This window comes from Canis lupus, chromosome 5, assembly GCF_011100685.1.
Source record: "Canis lupus familiaris isolate Mischka breed German Shepherd chromosome 5, alternate assembly UU_Cfam_GSD_1.0, whole genome shotgun sequence".
NCBI classification, from domain to species: Eukaryota; Metazoa; Chordata; class Mammalia; order Carnivora; family Canidae; genus Canis; species Canis lupus.
Window position 1 is genome coordinate 60,673,529 of NC_049226.1, and position 16,857 is coordinate 60,690,385.

Genomic DNA, 16,857 nt, shown 5'->3' on the forward strand with positions numbered 1-16,857 from the left:
TGGGTGGGAGGCCTCCTCTCTGCCCGGGTACCACCCGCCTCAGCCCATCGTTTCCTCCTCCTGCCTTCTCCTTCAGGTCCCGGCTAAGCTATGCAGTCCCCCAGGCCTAGGAACTCCGATAGCCACACATGAGCCCTTGGCTGCTGGATGTTCATGTGGCATGTAAGAGGTCTGTCCCCTGATGTCTCAGGTGGGTGGTGTCTCAGTGGTGCTCTGTAGCATCCCTGGGGCTCATAGCCCTGTGCATGCTCCTCCAGGGTGGGGTGGGGGCAACACAGCTGCTGTGCTGCGGCCCTCCTCCCCGCCTAGAGGTCCCTGCACTTTTTCCATGCCTGTGTGGAAAAAGTGCAGCCCTGTGTGTCTGCTCTACTCCAGGTCCTGCCTTCAGGGCTGGGGATGCAGCAGTGAGCACATGGGACCAAGTCCCCACCCTGTGAGCCTGCATGCTGGGTGGGGTGGTGAGTCAACATGCAAGTGTCTATGAGGTGTGCTTGGCACACAGCAGCTTGGGGAGGGGTCTACCTTACACGAGGTGTTCAGGAAGAGCCACCCCTTCTCCAAAGACCCGCAGAGGAAGGGGAGCAGCTGTGTGGCTGTCTGAGTGGTGGGAATCCGGCAGAGGGAAGAGGGAGCAGCAGGGACCCAGTGAGGTAAGACGGCGTGCAAGATAAGGAGGATCGGGGACTGGAGGGCCTCGTAAGGACAAAAGTGGCGCAAATTAAAGGATCTGACTTTGGGGTGCCTAGGGGGGCATCAGTCACTTAAGCATCTGACTCTTGATTTTGCTCAGGTCATGACTTCAGGGTTGTGGGATCCACGCTTGTGTTGGGCTCTGCGTGGGGCCTGGAGCCTGCTTAGGATTCTCTCCCCCATTCTTCCTTAAAAAAAAAAGAAAGACCTGGGTTCTACTGAGAGTCAGACAAGCAAGGTAAAGCTCAAAGGACTAGCTGATGGCTAGGTGCAGAATCCAGGAGAGCCAGCCGAGTGACAGGAGATCACAGATCACGGGAATTCTGGCTAGAGAACCAAGGGGGTGGCCTGGCTGCCACTACAGGGGGACGGCTGGAAGAACAGGGTCCGGGGAGCCTGTGAGCCATCCCAGGGGAGGTCCTGAGGACTCAGCTGGAGTGCAGGGAAGAGGTCTGGCTAGAGCTATAAAGCTGGGAGCTGGATGAGCACCGAGGGAGGGAGCTCAGGATGCACACCTGAGGCCTGAGGCCCCAAGGCCATGGTGTAGGGAGGGGAGGGAAGGGGCCCAGGGTGGCAGGCTAAGGTGGGGGGGGGTGCTGGATGAACTATGAGCGCCAAGACCTGCTCTTGGGCTGTGGCAACAGCAGGCCAGAAGGCTCCTTCACAGGAGGGAAGTGCTGGGAGCAGATTCCAGGGAGGATGAGGAGACAGCCTGGAGGGATGGAGGGCAGATAGCACACCAAGGCTCCAAGCTGAAACAGGGAGTAGAGGCCTGGGGGGCGAGGAGTAGAGGCCTGGGGGGCATAGGAGGGCACGGAGACCTCTCTGCCAGGAAAGAGAGGATTGGCCTCCAGCCAGCCTGAGGATACTAAGGATGCTGTGACGAGTGGAACCCCAGTGACTCCCATTGACAAAGGTTTTCTGACAGTCACGATCCCATTATTCTTTTTCCAAAGCAAGCTGACTGCAGAGCTGGGAGCCCTGTCAGGTCAGCAAGGTCACCCTGGAAATCAGGGGCCCCACCACAGCCAGCATGTCCCACAAGACCTCAGAGTGCATTAGAGCTAGGGGGAGGGGTCCCCACACATAAACTGATTTGTAGACTCACAGCACAGGACACATAATGCTCCACCCTGGCCCCTTATCTTCTGGAACAGCAGTGGTCACTCCTGGAGCCAATCGATGCTCATGCTCCCCACGCTGAGTGTCCAGTCACCCCTGATGTGACCTGGGGCAGGGGTGCAGCCATGGCTGACACTGACCAGGCCCCTGGCCTCAGTTAAGGGTCAGTGACCACTCCACACTCCAACCAAGTGCAGGGCAGGATCAGACAGACAGGTGTGGGTTCCCTTGCAGGGATGTGGCCGCTGCAGGGTGCTGTAAAGCACAGGCCTGTCCTACGAGTGCCCACCACCCAGGGCCAATCAGGCAGCTGGATCTAAGGCCACTGGAGCCCCATACCCAGTCTGGTTTACTGCCTGTGGTGCTAACAGAGAAAAACTGCTAACAGATTAGAACACAGCTACCCGGCAGCATCAACACAAACCACCTTTCCAAATGACTTCTTTCATCCATTCAATGGACACTCATCAAGTTCCGTCTATGCATAAGGTTCTCTGCCAAGTGGTGGGGAAGAGAGGAAGTCAGGACGAGAAAGCTCACCATCTCCAGGAAATGAACACCAGAGAACATCTCCACCATCTTAAGCGGCAGAAAAGCTGAAAGGCGTAAGAGGAACGATAATGTGCTATGGTGCGTCAGGACCAAGGGGAGGGTGCTGCTCCCCAGGGAGGGAGGGGCTCCCAGAGCACCAGGGAGGAGACAGGATACGGGCCGGACACGCAGAATAGGTGCAGGTGGGAAGAGCAGGATTAATAAAGATACAAGAGGCGGAAAAGCAAGAAACACGTTTAGGGAAAGAGGGTTTCAAGGGTTGTAAAGGGAGCCCGGAGCCACGAGGCTGGACTGCATCCTGCAGGCAGCAGGGAGGCCCGTGGTCTAAGACCCTCTGGTGCTGCAGGCAGAGCTATGCCTGCCAAGGCTGTGTGCTGCCTGGGGCAGGTCAGGGAGGGGACATGCCGGAGGCGTGGGGCCCCAGGACTCGGCAATCTGGGGAGGGCCCTATCGGCTCAACGTTCACAGGTCCTGTGGCTGTGAGCTGGGGCCTGGTGGGGCTGGTGCAGAGATGTCGGGGGGACAACAGGCCTGGGGTCCCAGGGCTGGAGCACAAAGCCAGGCTGGCGCTGGCCCCACTCTTCCTCCTTCCTGTGGGTGGATTTGCTGCTCTTTTTCCAATTCCGGCACTCAGTTATTTTTAATTCTTCTTTTTAGGTAACACAAGCTCCAAGTGACCCACTCTCTTTTCTGAGAACATCTTTAGCCAAACCCAATTTTGAGAGGAAACACTCTCCTTTTTGTTATTTGTAGTTCTAGATAATTTAGAAGCCTAGGCTTGAGTTTGAGAGAGACCAGAGCTTATTTAGAAGACTGTGTCTTAATGTCCAGGTGGTTACATTCTTGTTATGGAAGCTCAGGCTTCATGGGTCCCACACTGGGGAACCCACAATTAAAATGAGCTTTGTGGGGATGCCTGGAGGCTCAGTCATTTAAGCGTCTGCCTTCAGCTCAGGTCATGATCCCAGGGTCCTGGGATCAAGTCCTGCATTGGGCTCTCTGCTCAGGGAGGAGCCTGCTTCTCCCTCTCCCTGCCACTTCCCCTGCTTGTTCTCTCTCTGTCAAATAAATACTATCATCAAAAAATTTTTTTGGAAAAAAATAAATAAAATGAGTTTTGTGGTCACGGTACAGGATATTCTACAAATGCCCTACTGGATGTGAGAAAAAAGCATGTGTTCTTCGTGTTCTCTCTGCATGTGTAATAAAACTAGCCAACTAAGTACAAATTATAGTTGACCCTTGGAACACAGTGAGGTTAGGGGTGCCGACCCCTTCATATAGTCAAACACCTGCCTGTGAATTTTTTTTTAAAGATTTTATTTATTTATTTATTTATTTATTTATTTATTTATTTATTTATTTATTTATTTATGAGAGACAGAGGAGAGAGGCACAGACATAGGCAGAGGGAGAAGCAGGCTCCCCGAAGGAGCCCGATGCGGGTCTCGATCCCAGATCCTGGGATCAGGCCCCAAGCCAAAGGCAGATGCTCAACCACTGAGCCACCCAGGCATCCCCCTGCCTATGACTTTTGACGTCTCCCAAAACCTAACAACCAATAGCCTACTGCTGAGCAGATGCCTCACCCACAGCAGAACCGTAGATTAATACATACTGTGCACGTGATGTGTATCATATGCGGTGTTCTTATAATAAAGTCAGCTAAGGGAAAGAAAATTATATGAAAATCATAAGGAGGAGAAAATACACACATAGGATTGTCCTGTCTTTGCTGAAAAAAATCCACGCACAGGTGGCCCCTTGCAGTTCAAACCGGTGTTGTTCAAAGGCCCACCGCTTCTAACAACCACCAACCTTTATTGTTTCCTATGTGCTAGTTGCCTTCCTTGTATTATCTCATTTAATCCCCCCACCACAGAACCCCCATGCAGGAAGGAAGACCGTAAGGTCCCCCCGGGGGGGTTACATTAGGATGGCTGCACGATTCCAGGGGGTGTCATTCACTCCATAGAAGTTGTGAGAAGAATGGCCAAGTGGAGAAAGCTCAGATCCATGGGGCCACTGCCCCAGTGAAGATGCCAGAGGCCACATAAATGGGATATAAAAAAATCTACCAGTGGTCACTTGGATAAGGTCACAGAGACCATGGGGCTCTGGGTGAGGCTCGGCAAAAAAAGACAGAAGAGGGAGGAGGTCCGGGACAGACTTGGGGGAGCAAAGACACCCAGGAGATAGGGGAATCCGAGACTCAGGAGGCCCTCCTGGAAGCCCTTGATGACCGTGTGGGGGAAGCAGCCTGGGAAGCGAGTGAGCATGCAGATGCCTGGGCTCGCCCTACATTCACTGCAGGCTTCTTGGGGTCTGTGTCTGCACCCAGCCTCTTGGTGCCAGCATGGATTTGTTGTGTGGGAGCACAAACCCAGGAGGGAAGTTATGGGGGTTGCAGGTGTTCAATGCTCCTGAGAGATTGGAGGAATGGGGCAACAGGACACAGTCACTGGGTATGTTGAGACAAAAGCACTCTTGCTGGGAGTTTATGAGAGCCCTGAATCAGGAGAACCCCCCAGGGCACTCGTGACTCAAAATGCAGGCTCCCAGGCTGGGGCCCAGACCTGTTCACCATCCTTTCCCAAAGAAGGCCCAGGAGTCTGTTTTTAACAGGCACCAAGATGACTCCTAAAGAACAGACAAGTTTAGGAAACTGAGTCAGTGCCAATTCATGGTCAGGGCCCTGCCTTGATTCTCATCTTGGAGCAGAGGTGGTTTTTGCTCAGAACCAGATGCAATCATTAACACTGAGCTCTGCCACAGACAAAGCCACGTCTATTCTTCCTCTGACACTAAGGATCTGGGACAAGCACTGGAGAGGTAACCAGAATCACCCAGGTCAGCCCCTAGGACAAGAGCCCCACAGGTCCACCTCTGCCAGGAGCTCTGACAGGTGTGCCCTGCACAGGGGAGGCCAGAGGGTCAGGGGACCGTCCAGAACAGAGCGGCTGCTGCCCCTGACACCCTTCCTTGACTGAGAGTCTGTAAACTTCCTTCCTCTCCTGGCTTTTGGGGTCTTCCACAGTAATTAAGAGAACAACACTACCTGTAGGAACAAGGTTCTCCCTCATCCAGCTTTTAAATAGTTAGCACAAAATGGGGCACTGGTTGCTCACTTAAGGACACCTGGGAAGACAACCAGAAAGATTTCTTAGTTGAGAATAGTGTTCCAAGGCAGGATGCACACTCTGGGCTCTGGACCCGAGCACGGTTCACTGTTCCATCTGTGTCCTCTTTCCCAGGGCCACATATTCACAGCAGTTGTTGGTAACCCAGGCCGACCTGTCCGTCAGAATCACTGGAGCTGCGATACTGCACCACCCTATGGCATCTGGTCCACCTGGTGGGGCCTGGACATCTGCAATTTTTAGTGCCCTGGAGATCCCAGGAGGCAGCAAGGAAGAGACCACAATCTACAACCTCTCAGGAACACTGTAGGATGAACTGGCCAACAGGGCAGACACCCAGAAGTGAGCGAGAAGTGGGTCCAAAGCCCAAGTGGAGGGGTGACTCTAGGGAAGAGGAGGAACAGAGAGCATCAGAGGAAGGTTCCCTGAGGCAGAGGAGGCCTCAGAAAGCTGGCTGTGCTAAGACTGCCTGGCAGGGACAGGGCCGGAGCTGCAGGAACCCAGGTCAGGGACATGCAGCAGGGACTCACCTCAGGAGCAGTGGCTCCCCAGCATGGTCCCCACACCTATGGACCCTTGGGATGCTCACAATCCCCAGGGATGAGGCCCAGCCATCCAGATCAGTGGCTCCGAGGGAGAGTTTGTTAAGTACAGCTTTGGTGGGGGGGGGGGGGGTGACATCACAAACCAAAGGAGTGCAGAAACTGCAGACCACCTGATGTAATGGTATTTGGGAAGGCAGCCAGCAGGAAGACAGTGGATGGGCCCTGGGCAGAGGCTAGCATGACAAGTGAGGGTCAGGTAAAAGGACCAGAGAGTGGAGGGGTGGAGGGAGAGAATCTAGACTCCCCGAGTTTCTGAACAGGAAGGGGATGCACCAATGCCTCTGAGCCCTGGGGAGAGGATGCCATGCCCAGCCCGGAAATGCTTTACATATGCCAAGTTCAGAAAAACGACTACTCAGCCCCCCAACAGAGACTGCCCCACACCCCGCCATTAGTTCTCCCTTTGTTCTATAGCAACTCCAGGGTTTGACTGATGCGTCTGGCCAGCTAGACCTAGAGATGTGAGCAGTGGGCATAGTTTCCTGGGAGCCCCCCCACCTCCTGGGGTGGAACACTGGTGCCACCATGTGCCCCCACCCAAAGAAATGGTAGCACCCCAGGGATGGCAGAGGGAGCTGGGGTCGCCAACACCAACGAGCTTCCAAATAGGCCTGGACCTCTTATGACTGCATCACCCCACAGGATACAACCATCATCTGTCTCATGGAAGCCACTGTTGGGGCCTTGGGCACAGCCGCTGAGCCTTTAATCTGGCCAATATACACTTTGCCCAGGAAGCCACTGGAGGACGTGTTCCACCTAAACTAGTGAAGAGGAAAATCAACAATCTGTGAACCAGAGCATCCAACTGAGGAGAGCTGTGCAGAGCAGGTGCAAGGAACGAGCAGTCCAACTTGAAGTGGGCGGAGGATGGCTCTCTCCAGGGAACGCATACTGAGCGGCTACCTGGTAGGCAAAACTGTACTCTGAAGCATCTTACAGAGTCCTGGAGGCTGGATGTTGGGAGTGGGTGGGAGATAGAGACGACACTGTGATAACAAAGCTGCACAGTGACACAGTCATAGTGCCTGCCTGACTCAGCGCTGCGTGGCGCTCCCACAGGCCGAGTCTTGGGCTGACCCACCAAAAGACCCTGGGAGACAAGCCATGTACCAGAACAGAAGCATGGCAAGGGCAGATGCCCTTGGGCAGTGAGTGTTGGGGGGCAGCTGCGTTTCATCAAAAGTCATTTTGGTCCACTTCCACAGTATATCTTGGTTTAAAATAATTAAACATTGGGATACCTGGGTGGCTTAGCAGATGAGCATCTCCCTTTAGCTCAGGGCATGATCCCGGAGTCCTGGGATTGAGTCTTGCATTGGGTTCCGCACAGGGAGCTTGCTTCTCCCTCTGCCTATGTCTCTGCCTCTCTCTCTCTCTCATGAATAAATAAATAAAATCTCTAAAAAAGTAAAAATTAAAAAAAAAAACACTTTTTAAAAGTGCCAAAGAAACATCCAAGGCCACCAAAAGTTCAGAAGTGAAGAATCCATGTTGGAGACACCTCTGGCCTGCTCTGAGCAGGATGTCAGACTACCCGTCGGGGGAAGCCCACAGCCGTTGTTGCAGTGGGGTTGGCAGTGAGCAGCAGTACCCTCCCCTCCCAACAGCATAAACAGAACAAGGACTTTAGAAAGATAAATCCAACCAACAGACACAGAAGTAGTCCTGAGCCTTTTCACCAAATTACTCAAAGCAGTTTTTCACGATATAGATAAAATTCAACCCAAAACGCACCTGGGAGAACAAACAAGCCTGCAAAAAAAAAAAAAAAAAGTTTTTCTATTTCAGGCAAGTGTTCTCTTATCACTCCCATCAGTCAGTCACTTTCTGTGCTGCTACTTTACTGAATTCCTGCATGACCTGCATTCTCTCTATGGTGGGACCTCTTGGCTGTCTGGGTATTGTGTTGCCTGCGAACACACACCTTGGTTACCCCCCCTCTCTTCCTGCGCCTCTGAATTTCCCTTTGGTTTAACAGCAGTGGCTCAAATCCCCAAAGCAACACTAATGCGCAGTGAGAGAACAGCCCCTTGCCCTAGTCCTGACCTTGGGGACAGTCCTCAGAGCTCCCCATTTAGAGGAAGATGCTCACTCTAGGGTTCAGATACCTCTTTTATCATGTTGGGGAAGCACCATCGATTCTTATTCTTACTGTTTTTATCAAGGATGGGTGGGTGGGTGAGGTCCTCACTGCGGCATGAACCTCAACACCCCAGATACCTGCCAAGTCCTCACTCAAGGGACACAACCAATAGCGGGGAGGGATGGGGAGGCCAGAGGAGGAAGGAACCTGCATGGCTTCACTCAGGACTAAGCCCAAAGCCAGGCTGATGCTTGTACTGTGGTTCTGAAATCAATAGCACGGCCATACAGACAGCCCCCTTCCCAGCACACTGGATGAACCCCCAAGTCCTCTTGCTTGCTCCCTGCTGTTCTGACTCCCCTCAGTGAATCACTGGATGTCCTGCCCACTCACCCAGGACAGGACAAGAGATCTAGCATCTGACCACACTCATGCATTCCATCTGGGACCTCTGACCCTTCCCATATGCCTCTCACCAGGTTAGCATGGCCAGTGTCCACATCACGTGTTGTTAAGTGGTAGGACAGGGCCTGGTCTGCAAGATCAAGACTGTCCAGAATGTGAAAGTCACAAAAATGGGATGCAGAAATAGTTTTTCAAAAACACATATGCAGTATGGAATTACAGAATAAAAGCCAAATCAGCATCCCTCTCCACTCACGGTGTTGATTGGCATCAACTCAATTACAGATTAGAGAAGACTTTGATTGAAATGAGTTTAGATGCCACTCTTATTGACAGCATTCTCTCTGCAGGAAAACACCATAAAATCACAGTTCTTGCGTGGGTGTCTTCAGCACCGTGTTTATTTTGTTCACTGGCTCCTGGTGAGTTAGTAGACGCTGTTCAGAGATGATAATGTTTGGTAAAAATATTAGGCGTGTTTTTTAACTTGTGTTCAGAAAACCCCTACTAAAATAGCCATTAAATGCTGTGAAACCATCGTAAACACTCCGTTAAATGCACTCCTTAAAGAAATGTGCCTGTAGCTCAGGCTCCATAGATGAACATGCCATGCCATCAGATTCTAGATTTCCAACAACTCCCTTACTCACACCCTCCAGCAGGTGAGGATAGAAGACTTGTCAACAAGGAGATGGCAAAGGGTGGAGATGCCACCCCTCCAGAACTTCTAACATGTGGACAGGATTAAATTCTAGCACAGAGTTCCACAAATTTCAGGCAGAAAATAGCTCAGTGAGGCTGAAGGACAATTCTGAGCAGTTATGGGCCTGGGCTCTGGATGTGGGGCTCAGGAGAGGGGCTGCCCCTCACTTTCAGGAGGCGGGCAAGGACTGGTGAAGAAGAGGAGATGAGCAAACTTATGAGGCCATGGCTATCCTCGGGGTACAGAGACACTCTGATGGCCACTGCATGCCTGGGCCTGGAGCCACACTGTTTGTAAAGAAGCAGAGCTTCCCATGGGTAGGCTCTAAGTGAAGTAGATCTAAGGGCACTGCAGCCAGCTTTAGTTGAAAGAGGAGAATAATCATTACATTAAAAAAAATTTAAAAAAATAATAATAAAATAAAAACACCAAAGAGAATTCCCTTAAAAAATAAAAAGAAACAAACTTTAAAAATGCATCTCACATCAGGACCCACTCTGATTCTGATAGGCCCAGGGCCCATTATCCCATACTTCTTGACCTGAAAGTAATCTATGCCTCTCGTTCATGCAACAAGCCTCTGCAAAGTACCTCTTTGACGCTGCATGAGGCCCTGGAGCCAATACAAATAATAAGAGGCCTCCCCTCGTAGAAATACTAAGGTAACCTGGTATAGAGTGGTACCATCTGAACTGGGTTTTTGAAGGATGAATAGGAGTTTTCTGAGAGTAATAGAAAAGACAGCGTGGCACTCCTGGCAACTGGAGATGAGTGTAAATGAATGGCACTGTGCCCATGCCTGTAGGCTTACTGTGTTCCCTAAATCACAAAAAATAATTACACTCCATTAAGGTCAAGTGTCCCTCTATGAACCTGGAGTTTAGTTCCCTATGTCCCACCGTATTTCCTGAGCCAGGAACTAAAAGGCCTGCATGGTTTAAGGTGGAATCTGACCAAAGGAAGAAATAAATGAGAACATCAGAGGCAAAAACATGCTTAAGGAGCCCCTCTTTGTTGGGGAGTTAACACTGTACTCCTGGTGACATCACTCTTCCTCGAAAAGCCCTGCCCCAGGCCACAGCCACTACACACCATGTGGCTCTATGCTCCCAGACTTGCGTGTGACCCTCCGTCAGGACAGTCATCCATCTGACTTTCATTCCCAATTTTAAAAAACAGGCGCCGACTATATTTCAGTAATTTATTATGCAGCCTCTTAAAAGTTTAAACTTAGATTTCATTAAACACAAGAGCCAAAACTGGGTCAGAGAGCAGCCTGGCTGCAGGGTGCCAGCGGGAGCAAGTGGACAAACAGCCGCAGACTTACCTCCATGCACAAAGCCATGCAGGGTGCAGTCGGAAGGCCCCACCAGGTGGATCAAGCTGGACTGGCTGTAGCTGACCGTGTTGGGCTCTGGAATTGCAAAGGAGAGAGATTAGGGTGTGGGAGGGGTCGATGCCCAAGGTGGAGCGCTGTGACACACTGACTGCCCTGACGTCTGCACAGCCACCTGGGGCATCCCACTGCCGGCAGTGCAGGTGTGATTTCTCTAAGGAACCCATGGTCTGAGCGCTCAGGTCAGTAACGTTCATCAGCCACACTGTTATCAGTTCGTGATGTCACTCTTGTGGCACCCTGCAAGGCCTGCAGGCAGCCAGTGAACACCTCGTGGCTACTCACTTGCTCCCAAGGCTGCGGTGACCCTGTGTCTAGATAATCAGCCCTCTGACTTTCACTCCCAATTTCATAAATAATCGCAGACAGTATTTCAGAAACTTAGCATGCAACCCTGAGAGAGTGTACATTTACACTTCACTGAACATGGTGGTAGGTGGAGACACCACAGACACAGCCTCCCTGGATGGCTCCCAGGGACTCCTGCCAGCCCCTTGGGCTCGCCCCGGCCCTGGAAGCCTCAGCTCCCAGAGACATGCCAGCTCTTCCCTCCCATTCACCGCCCTAGCTCGCTAGATCCCTGGGGGCATCCTTCCCTCCATGCTGCTGCCAGATATCTAGAAGAGGCTACACTTAGAAACACATGAAAAAAAACCCCAGAAGACAGATGTGACACTTTGACACCATCTGTTCTAATAGGTGCATGTGTCCACCAGAGAGCCTCAAGGATGCTGGTGTGACTGTCACTGAAAGCTGACAGGAAGCCAACAGATGGGACGCCCACGAAGTTTAGGAGGGACAATTGTTCAAGCCTAAATAACCTCTGATGCCTCCAGTTGTAGACGAGAAGGCACCCACTTCAGAGGAGGCCGAGGAGGACAGCGGGCAAGGAAGACCCTCTGGAGAACGGATGGGCTGAGGAGCCCCCGACCCTGTCACCCAGAGAGCAGGCCCCCTGTGAGCACATCAGTCCTGGGAACATGTGAGTGTGTTCGCCTTTGTCTCCTATCCCACCTCCATGCGGTGCTGCTGCAGGGGTCCCACTGCTTGGTCACCAGCCACTGGCCCACGAGGTACCGCATCTAAACCCAATAGGAAACCATAGAATCCAAGGTACCGCCCCCTGAGGTTAGGCAGTGGCTGGACAGGGTTCCGGGGAAGTGTCCCACATGTGCAAAGGAACAAAATGGGACCTGGTGGTCAGCAGGCAGCAGCAATAAAAAAAAGCCCCTCCTCCTCGCCTGCTCCACACACAGCTAGACTACCCTCCTCCTCTACAGGCTGCCTTCCTGCCAAAGGGGCGTGAGCAGAAGTGCCACCTGCTGTTTTCAGGCCCAGCCCATCCAAACCTCCGCTGTGTGAGCCCCTGTGCTCTTTCCCCTTCTGAGGTAACCCAGAAAGCTGCCAGAGGCAGGGCTACAAAACGGAGTCCACCTTATTTGCAGGACACCCCCTGATTTGGAACACCCGGTTTGGACTTTATGAGAAATAAACCTCTACTAAGTTAGGCACTAGGACTTTAGGGTTTAGCAGCTTGAGAGGCCACCACAGATGGCACTGATTAACACAGTGCCATGTGTGTGAACCTCAACCTCATGACAATGTCCAGAACCTGAGCAAGGTCTCCAGGGCAGCAACGGGAGAGGTCATAAACACACACAAAATTCCCTTTACTGTGATTCCAGCCAAGGAGACAGAGGCAGAGAGATTAACCCTCATGGGGCAGAGGTGGGATTCAGACCTGGGCAGTCCAACTCCAGACAACGTGCCACTCACCACCCTGCCTCTGCCTCCTTACACTTCGCTCCCTCCCCAGAACAAATGCTGATGGGCTCAGGATGATGGGGCCTGGTCAGGTCCTGGGAGACCTCAGATGGACATCGAGCACTCTCAGGGGCAGCCGGGCAGGGGCTGACCACAGGGAGGCAGAGCGTGGGCCCAGCCCAGCAACCAGAGCCGGGCTTCTTTGTCACAAACCCGACAGCCCTCAAATGGCTCCAGGTGGCCAAAGAGTCCCTACATAGTCAAAGCTGGACATCTGACAGCCATGGATCAAACAGTTCAAGGTAATTATATTTTCTCTTTTCAGATGCAGAAAACAATAAAAAAAAAAAAAAAAAAAAAAAGCTTGGTTTTAAAGAACTCCCAGAAAAAAAAAAAAAAAAAAAGAACTCCCAGACTCTCTGAAAGGACACCTGAAGGATGAGGTCAGTCCGGCGAGGGAGTTGCTAGGCAACGGTCTGGAGAAATCGGGTTCTAGTGTCAATGGTGACAGAGAGCCACAGATAATGTGGGGGTAGCGGAGTCCTTTCACAGGAAGGGGCTCATGAGTTAGAAAGACCCCCAGTGCTGAGCACATGCTCTGCTCTTCCTGCTGAGTGCCTGTCCTGCTTGCACAGGCACATCCACCAGGCCCAGCCCATCCCACCACACGGGAGCCCATCCTGCCCTTCCCGGGGGAACTGGGAGCCTGGCCTGCCAGGGGAAGGCCAGCTCTAGCAGGAGGCTGAGGTCAGAAATAAAACCACATTCAAAAACACCAAGGAACGAGCATGTGACTTCCTTAAGAAGCATTTAAAAGCCAGTCCCTAAGCCAATTATCTGAGAAAGATGCATTTTTACTGGAACATAGGAAAATAAAAAAGAAAAGCTTATAAAATTCTATCAAGAAATCTTGAGATTCAGAATGTCACCTTTGAGTAACAGTGTTGGAGAATAACAGATTCTGAGAAACGTCATGTATCAGATTCACAAACAGGAGGGCAAACAGGAAAGAGCCCCATGCATGAAGGGACTTGGGCTGGAACCGTGGGCATTATATTAGTTTCCCAGACCGTCAAAGGAGGAAACAAGGACTAAGCTTAGGTTTTCAAAGCCCCAGACTCGGCCCTCAGCCTGGCTTTCACAAGAGCACTGGCTAGAAATAACCCAGAGAGGAGCGCCCAAGCAGCCCCCAACGTGCTGCTCAGACTTCCTCCTGGCCTGTCCTTGCTGCTGCTGGGCTGACACGGTCTCTTCCTGCCTGTCTAATGAGAACAATAGTCACTGGATTTGGGGCCCACCTGGATAACACAGAAGGACCTCATCTCGAGATCCTCAACCTGATTACGCTACAAACACTCTTTTCTAAATAAGGGTCCAGAATTTTAGCATGGACATGTCTTCTGCAGGGTAGGATGGGGGGCTGCCCCTCCAGCTTCTCTGTCCCAGAATATACCCTCAGCACCCAGTTTGTACCTTTTCAAAGACATTTCCACACCCTCATATCACTTTGCAGTTCTCCGTGTCTTTGCCTGACCAGCATGCTTGCTTACCCCTCAAAAGCAGGGCCTGGGTCTGGCATTTCTGCTGCCCTCAGCAGGGGCCCGAGGGCCTGGGTAGACCCTCAGTCTCAGGAGTGACCCCAGACCTGTCTTGTGGGTTACTGTGCTATAAACAGATCGTTGATTCCAGTAACATACTTCTTAGGAATACCAAGAAGTAATTTATCATTTTGGTATTTACTGAAAACCAGATGTGAAAACACCGAAGACACCACCCCACGCACAGGCCACCAGCCTTAACCTGCCCACAGGGAAGGGCAGGTTAAGGCTGGAAAGTGAGAAAGATAAGATGGAGACCGCAGAGTCTTGTGCAAACCAAACAGGCCCTGCCCGAGGGCACCCTGCGCGCAGAAGCTGAATAGCAGGACTCGAAACCCAGAAGGTCCTGTCCTAATGCACACACGTGATGCATTGTTGCCAGGGCCCCTGCAGGCAGGGGAGCAGAAACTGTCCAGCCCATGCCCTAGAGTTCCCTATAGCCCTGGTTAGCAGGAGCCAGGGCACAGCTTGGAGGGGGAGAGCCCAGGGCACATCGGGATGTAACACCGAGCAAGGAAGGGATTACTCGGGACAAGTCCATAGCTGTCTGGGACCAAATCCAGAACCCAAACACTACTTGTGTCCAGGGTCACCCTATGGAACCCCATACAGAACACACAGCACATTCTGGAGAGTCCTTTCCACATGGACACAATGTGGTCGTTGTGGGTATAGGGGAGACACACATTACAGGGAAACCCACGACCCAAGGGCTCACCATATCCTGATGGGAACAGAAGCCCCAGAGACCCTGCCTTGACCTGTCTGAGTGCCAGGGGAGCTGTCTGTTAAGGGCGCAGGGAAGAAAGTCCCATCTGGGGGGAAACCATCCTTGGCTGTTCAGGTTGTGGCAGACACTTTGCTAGAGCCAGCCACCTGGATGTGCAGGCAAGAGAATGAGGGGCCAGAGGACATGGCCTGAGAGGAAGCCAGCACGCCCGTGGAACTTTCTCACCCTCACAGCCAGGGAGTCAGTCTACCTTTTTTCCATGGTGACATCTAAGTGGCAGGCTGATAAGGAACAACACAGGAAAAGCAGCTACCGTTTGCCTGTTTTGTTGTTGTTGTTGTTGTTGTTGTTGTTTTTATGAGCTGAAAATGTCATAAAAAAATGTGCTCCTGGGCAGCCCGGGTGACTCAGAGGTTTAGCGCCAACTTCGGCCCAGGACCTGATCCTGGAGTCCCGGGATCGAGTCCCACGTCGAGCTCCCTGAATGGAGCCTGCTTCTCCCTCTACCTGGGTCTCTGCCTCTCTCTGTGTGTCTCTTGTAAATAAATTAAAAAAAAAAAAAAAAAATTGTGCTCCTGAGCCACCCTGGGGGAGGCTACACACAGGTGTGGTTCTCTCTGCCCTGGCAGTGGGGCCTCTGTCTCTGCTCTCTACGGGCCTGTAGGGCCCCTTGAGGTGTCCTGTCCCTCACTGCTGACTGCAGTACTGAGAAGGGGTCTGCAAGGTGCAGGGACAGGGGACACGGACCCCAGGAACCCAGAGGGCCTGGTCACTCCAAGTGGAGATTTGTGAGCCTGCCGCATTCGGCACTTACTGACCGAGGTTAGCCCCCCATCCTGCACCCCAGCTCTCACCTGGGTTCAGGGCGGGCTGGACGATGTCCCCATTCCTCCACTTGGTCTCCATGCGCTCCAGCTTCTGGGCCTCGTACCGCTTTCGGCCCTCCTCCTCCTGCTCCTGCCGGGAGTACTGTGGGGAGGCACGGCAGGGGTGGGGGGGATGTCAGGCCAGCAGCAATGAGCCTGGCCTTCCTCCCCGCACCCTCCTCGGCCAGGCGTGGCTTGCCTCCCAGGCTCAAGGCCTCCTTGTGTGGCCTCCATTTATGTAATTGGAGCCATCTAGTCCTTTCCTGATAATATATATTTAATAGAAAAAATAAAAACACAGAGAAGGCAAAAATCTCACGTATCAAGAGATAACCCAAGTCAAATGTTTATGTTCTGCCTCCTAGAATGGTTCCCATACCCACGTATGTGTAAGAGTTCTCCCTGGCCATGTGTGAAGTTCTGGGGTACCAATGTTTCCACCTCCCACTGCAACTGTGAACTTCTCAGCCTAACACAACTTAGGTGATGGACCTGGTACCGAGAGCATTAAGCCTGCACCTGGTCCTTCACCGTTAAAACAACATCACGTTAACAATCTCAGTCATACTTTACACTTGCCCCTTCCTTCCTTCCTAGGATTTATCCCCAGACACGGAACTACAGGATCCCGGGGGGCCCTGCCAAGGTGAGGACAGAGCAGTTGCCTGCATGCCCCCCACACCCTCACTCTGCTGGGTTCCCAGCCGGTCCTACAGGTTGCACACTTGTGGGAACGCAAACCAAAGCTGAGAGAGTCCAGTGGAGCTCTCCTAATGGATGGCACGAGTTTGGACCCAAGAAGTTAAGAATAAATGTGAATATAAAACCTGACACAAAAACTGGGGTATCTCTGGGCACAGCAGGAGATGCTGGGTTTCTCAAATGTGACAGCAAGGGCCTGTCCTCTGCCCAGCGTAGGGCACACATGTCCTCCCTGGGGGACCCCTCGGAAAAGCCCCAGGCCAGGTCCACGGGCCCTCATTAGATGGCTGGCTTCCCTAGCAGTCCTCTCCCTTCCTGCTGACCACAGCCCAGCCCCCTAGCGCTCCCCACCCCCCTGCTGCCCCCGCCCACAGCCCAGCTCTCTTCCTCTGGGTTAGCTCTGACATCTGCCCCTTCATTCACTCAGCCAGCATTTCTGGCTGGGCCCATGGAGAAGCTACTGAGCTCAGGGCCCCTCTCCACCCCCCTCGGAAGCCT

At 52.5% G+C, this 16,857-nt stretch overlaps 1 protein-coding gene and 1 long non-coding RNA gene across 5 annotated transcripts in view; one reads left to right on the top strand and one right to left on the bottom strand.

Annotated features, from left to right (window-relative positions):
- ACOT7 (acyl-CoA thioesterase 7) overlaps positions 1–16,857 on the bottom strand; it is a 102,132-nt gene that overhangs the window by 36,516 nt on the left and 48,759 nt on the right. For both annotated transcript variants that reach the window (XM_038537793.1, XM_038537794.1), the window contains exons 5-6: positions 15,646–15,760; positions 10,631–10,717 (exon numbers count right to left, since the gene is read on the bottom strand). In XM_038537793.1, coding sequence (XP_038393721.1) covers positions 10,631–10,717; positions 15,646–15,760 — 202 coding nt within the window. The remainder of the gene's footprint in view (positions 1–10,630; positions 10,718–15,645; positions 15,761–16,857) is intronic.
- On the top strand, positions 527–16,507 carry LOC111095974. 3 transcript variants are annotated; one of them, XR_005359836.1, is made up of 7 exons: positions 527–650; positions 2,302–2,442; positions 5,619–5,846; positions 6,752–7,018; positions 11,536–11,681; positions 11,980–12,765; positions 16,255–16,507. It is a non-coding gene; the product is annotated as an uncharacterized LOC111095974 (long non-coding RNA). The 3 variants fall into 3 exon arrangements; XR_005359835.1 differs by lacking the exons at positions 527–650; positions 2,302–2,442; positions 5,619–5,846 and adding an exon at positions 6,211–6,305; XR_005359837.1 differs by lacking the exons at positions 527–650; positions 2,302–2,442; positions 5,619–5,846 and adding an exon at positions 6,243–6,294.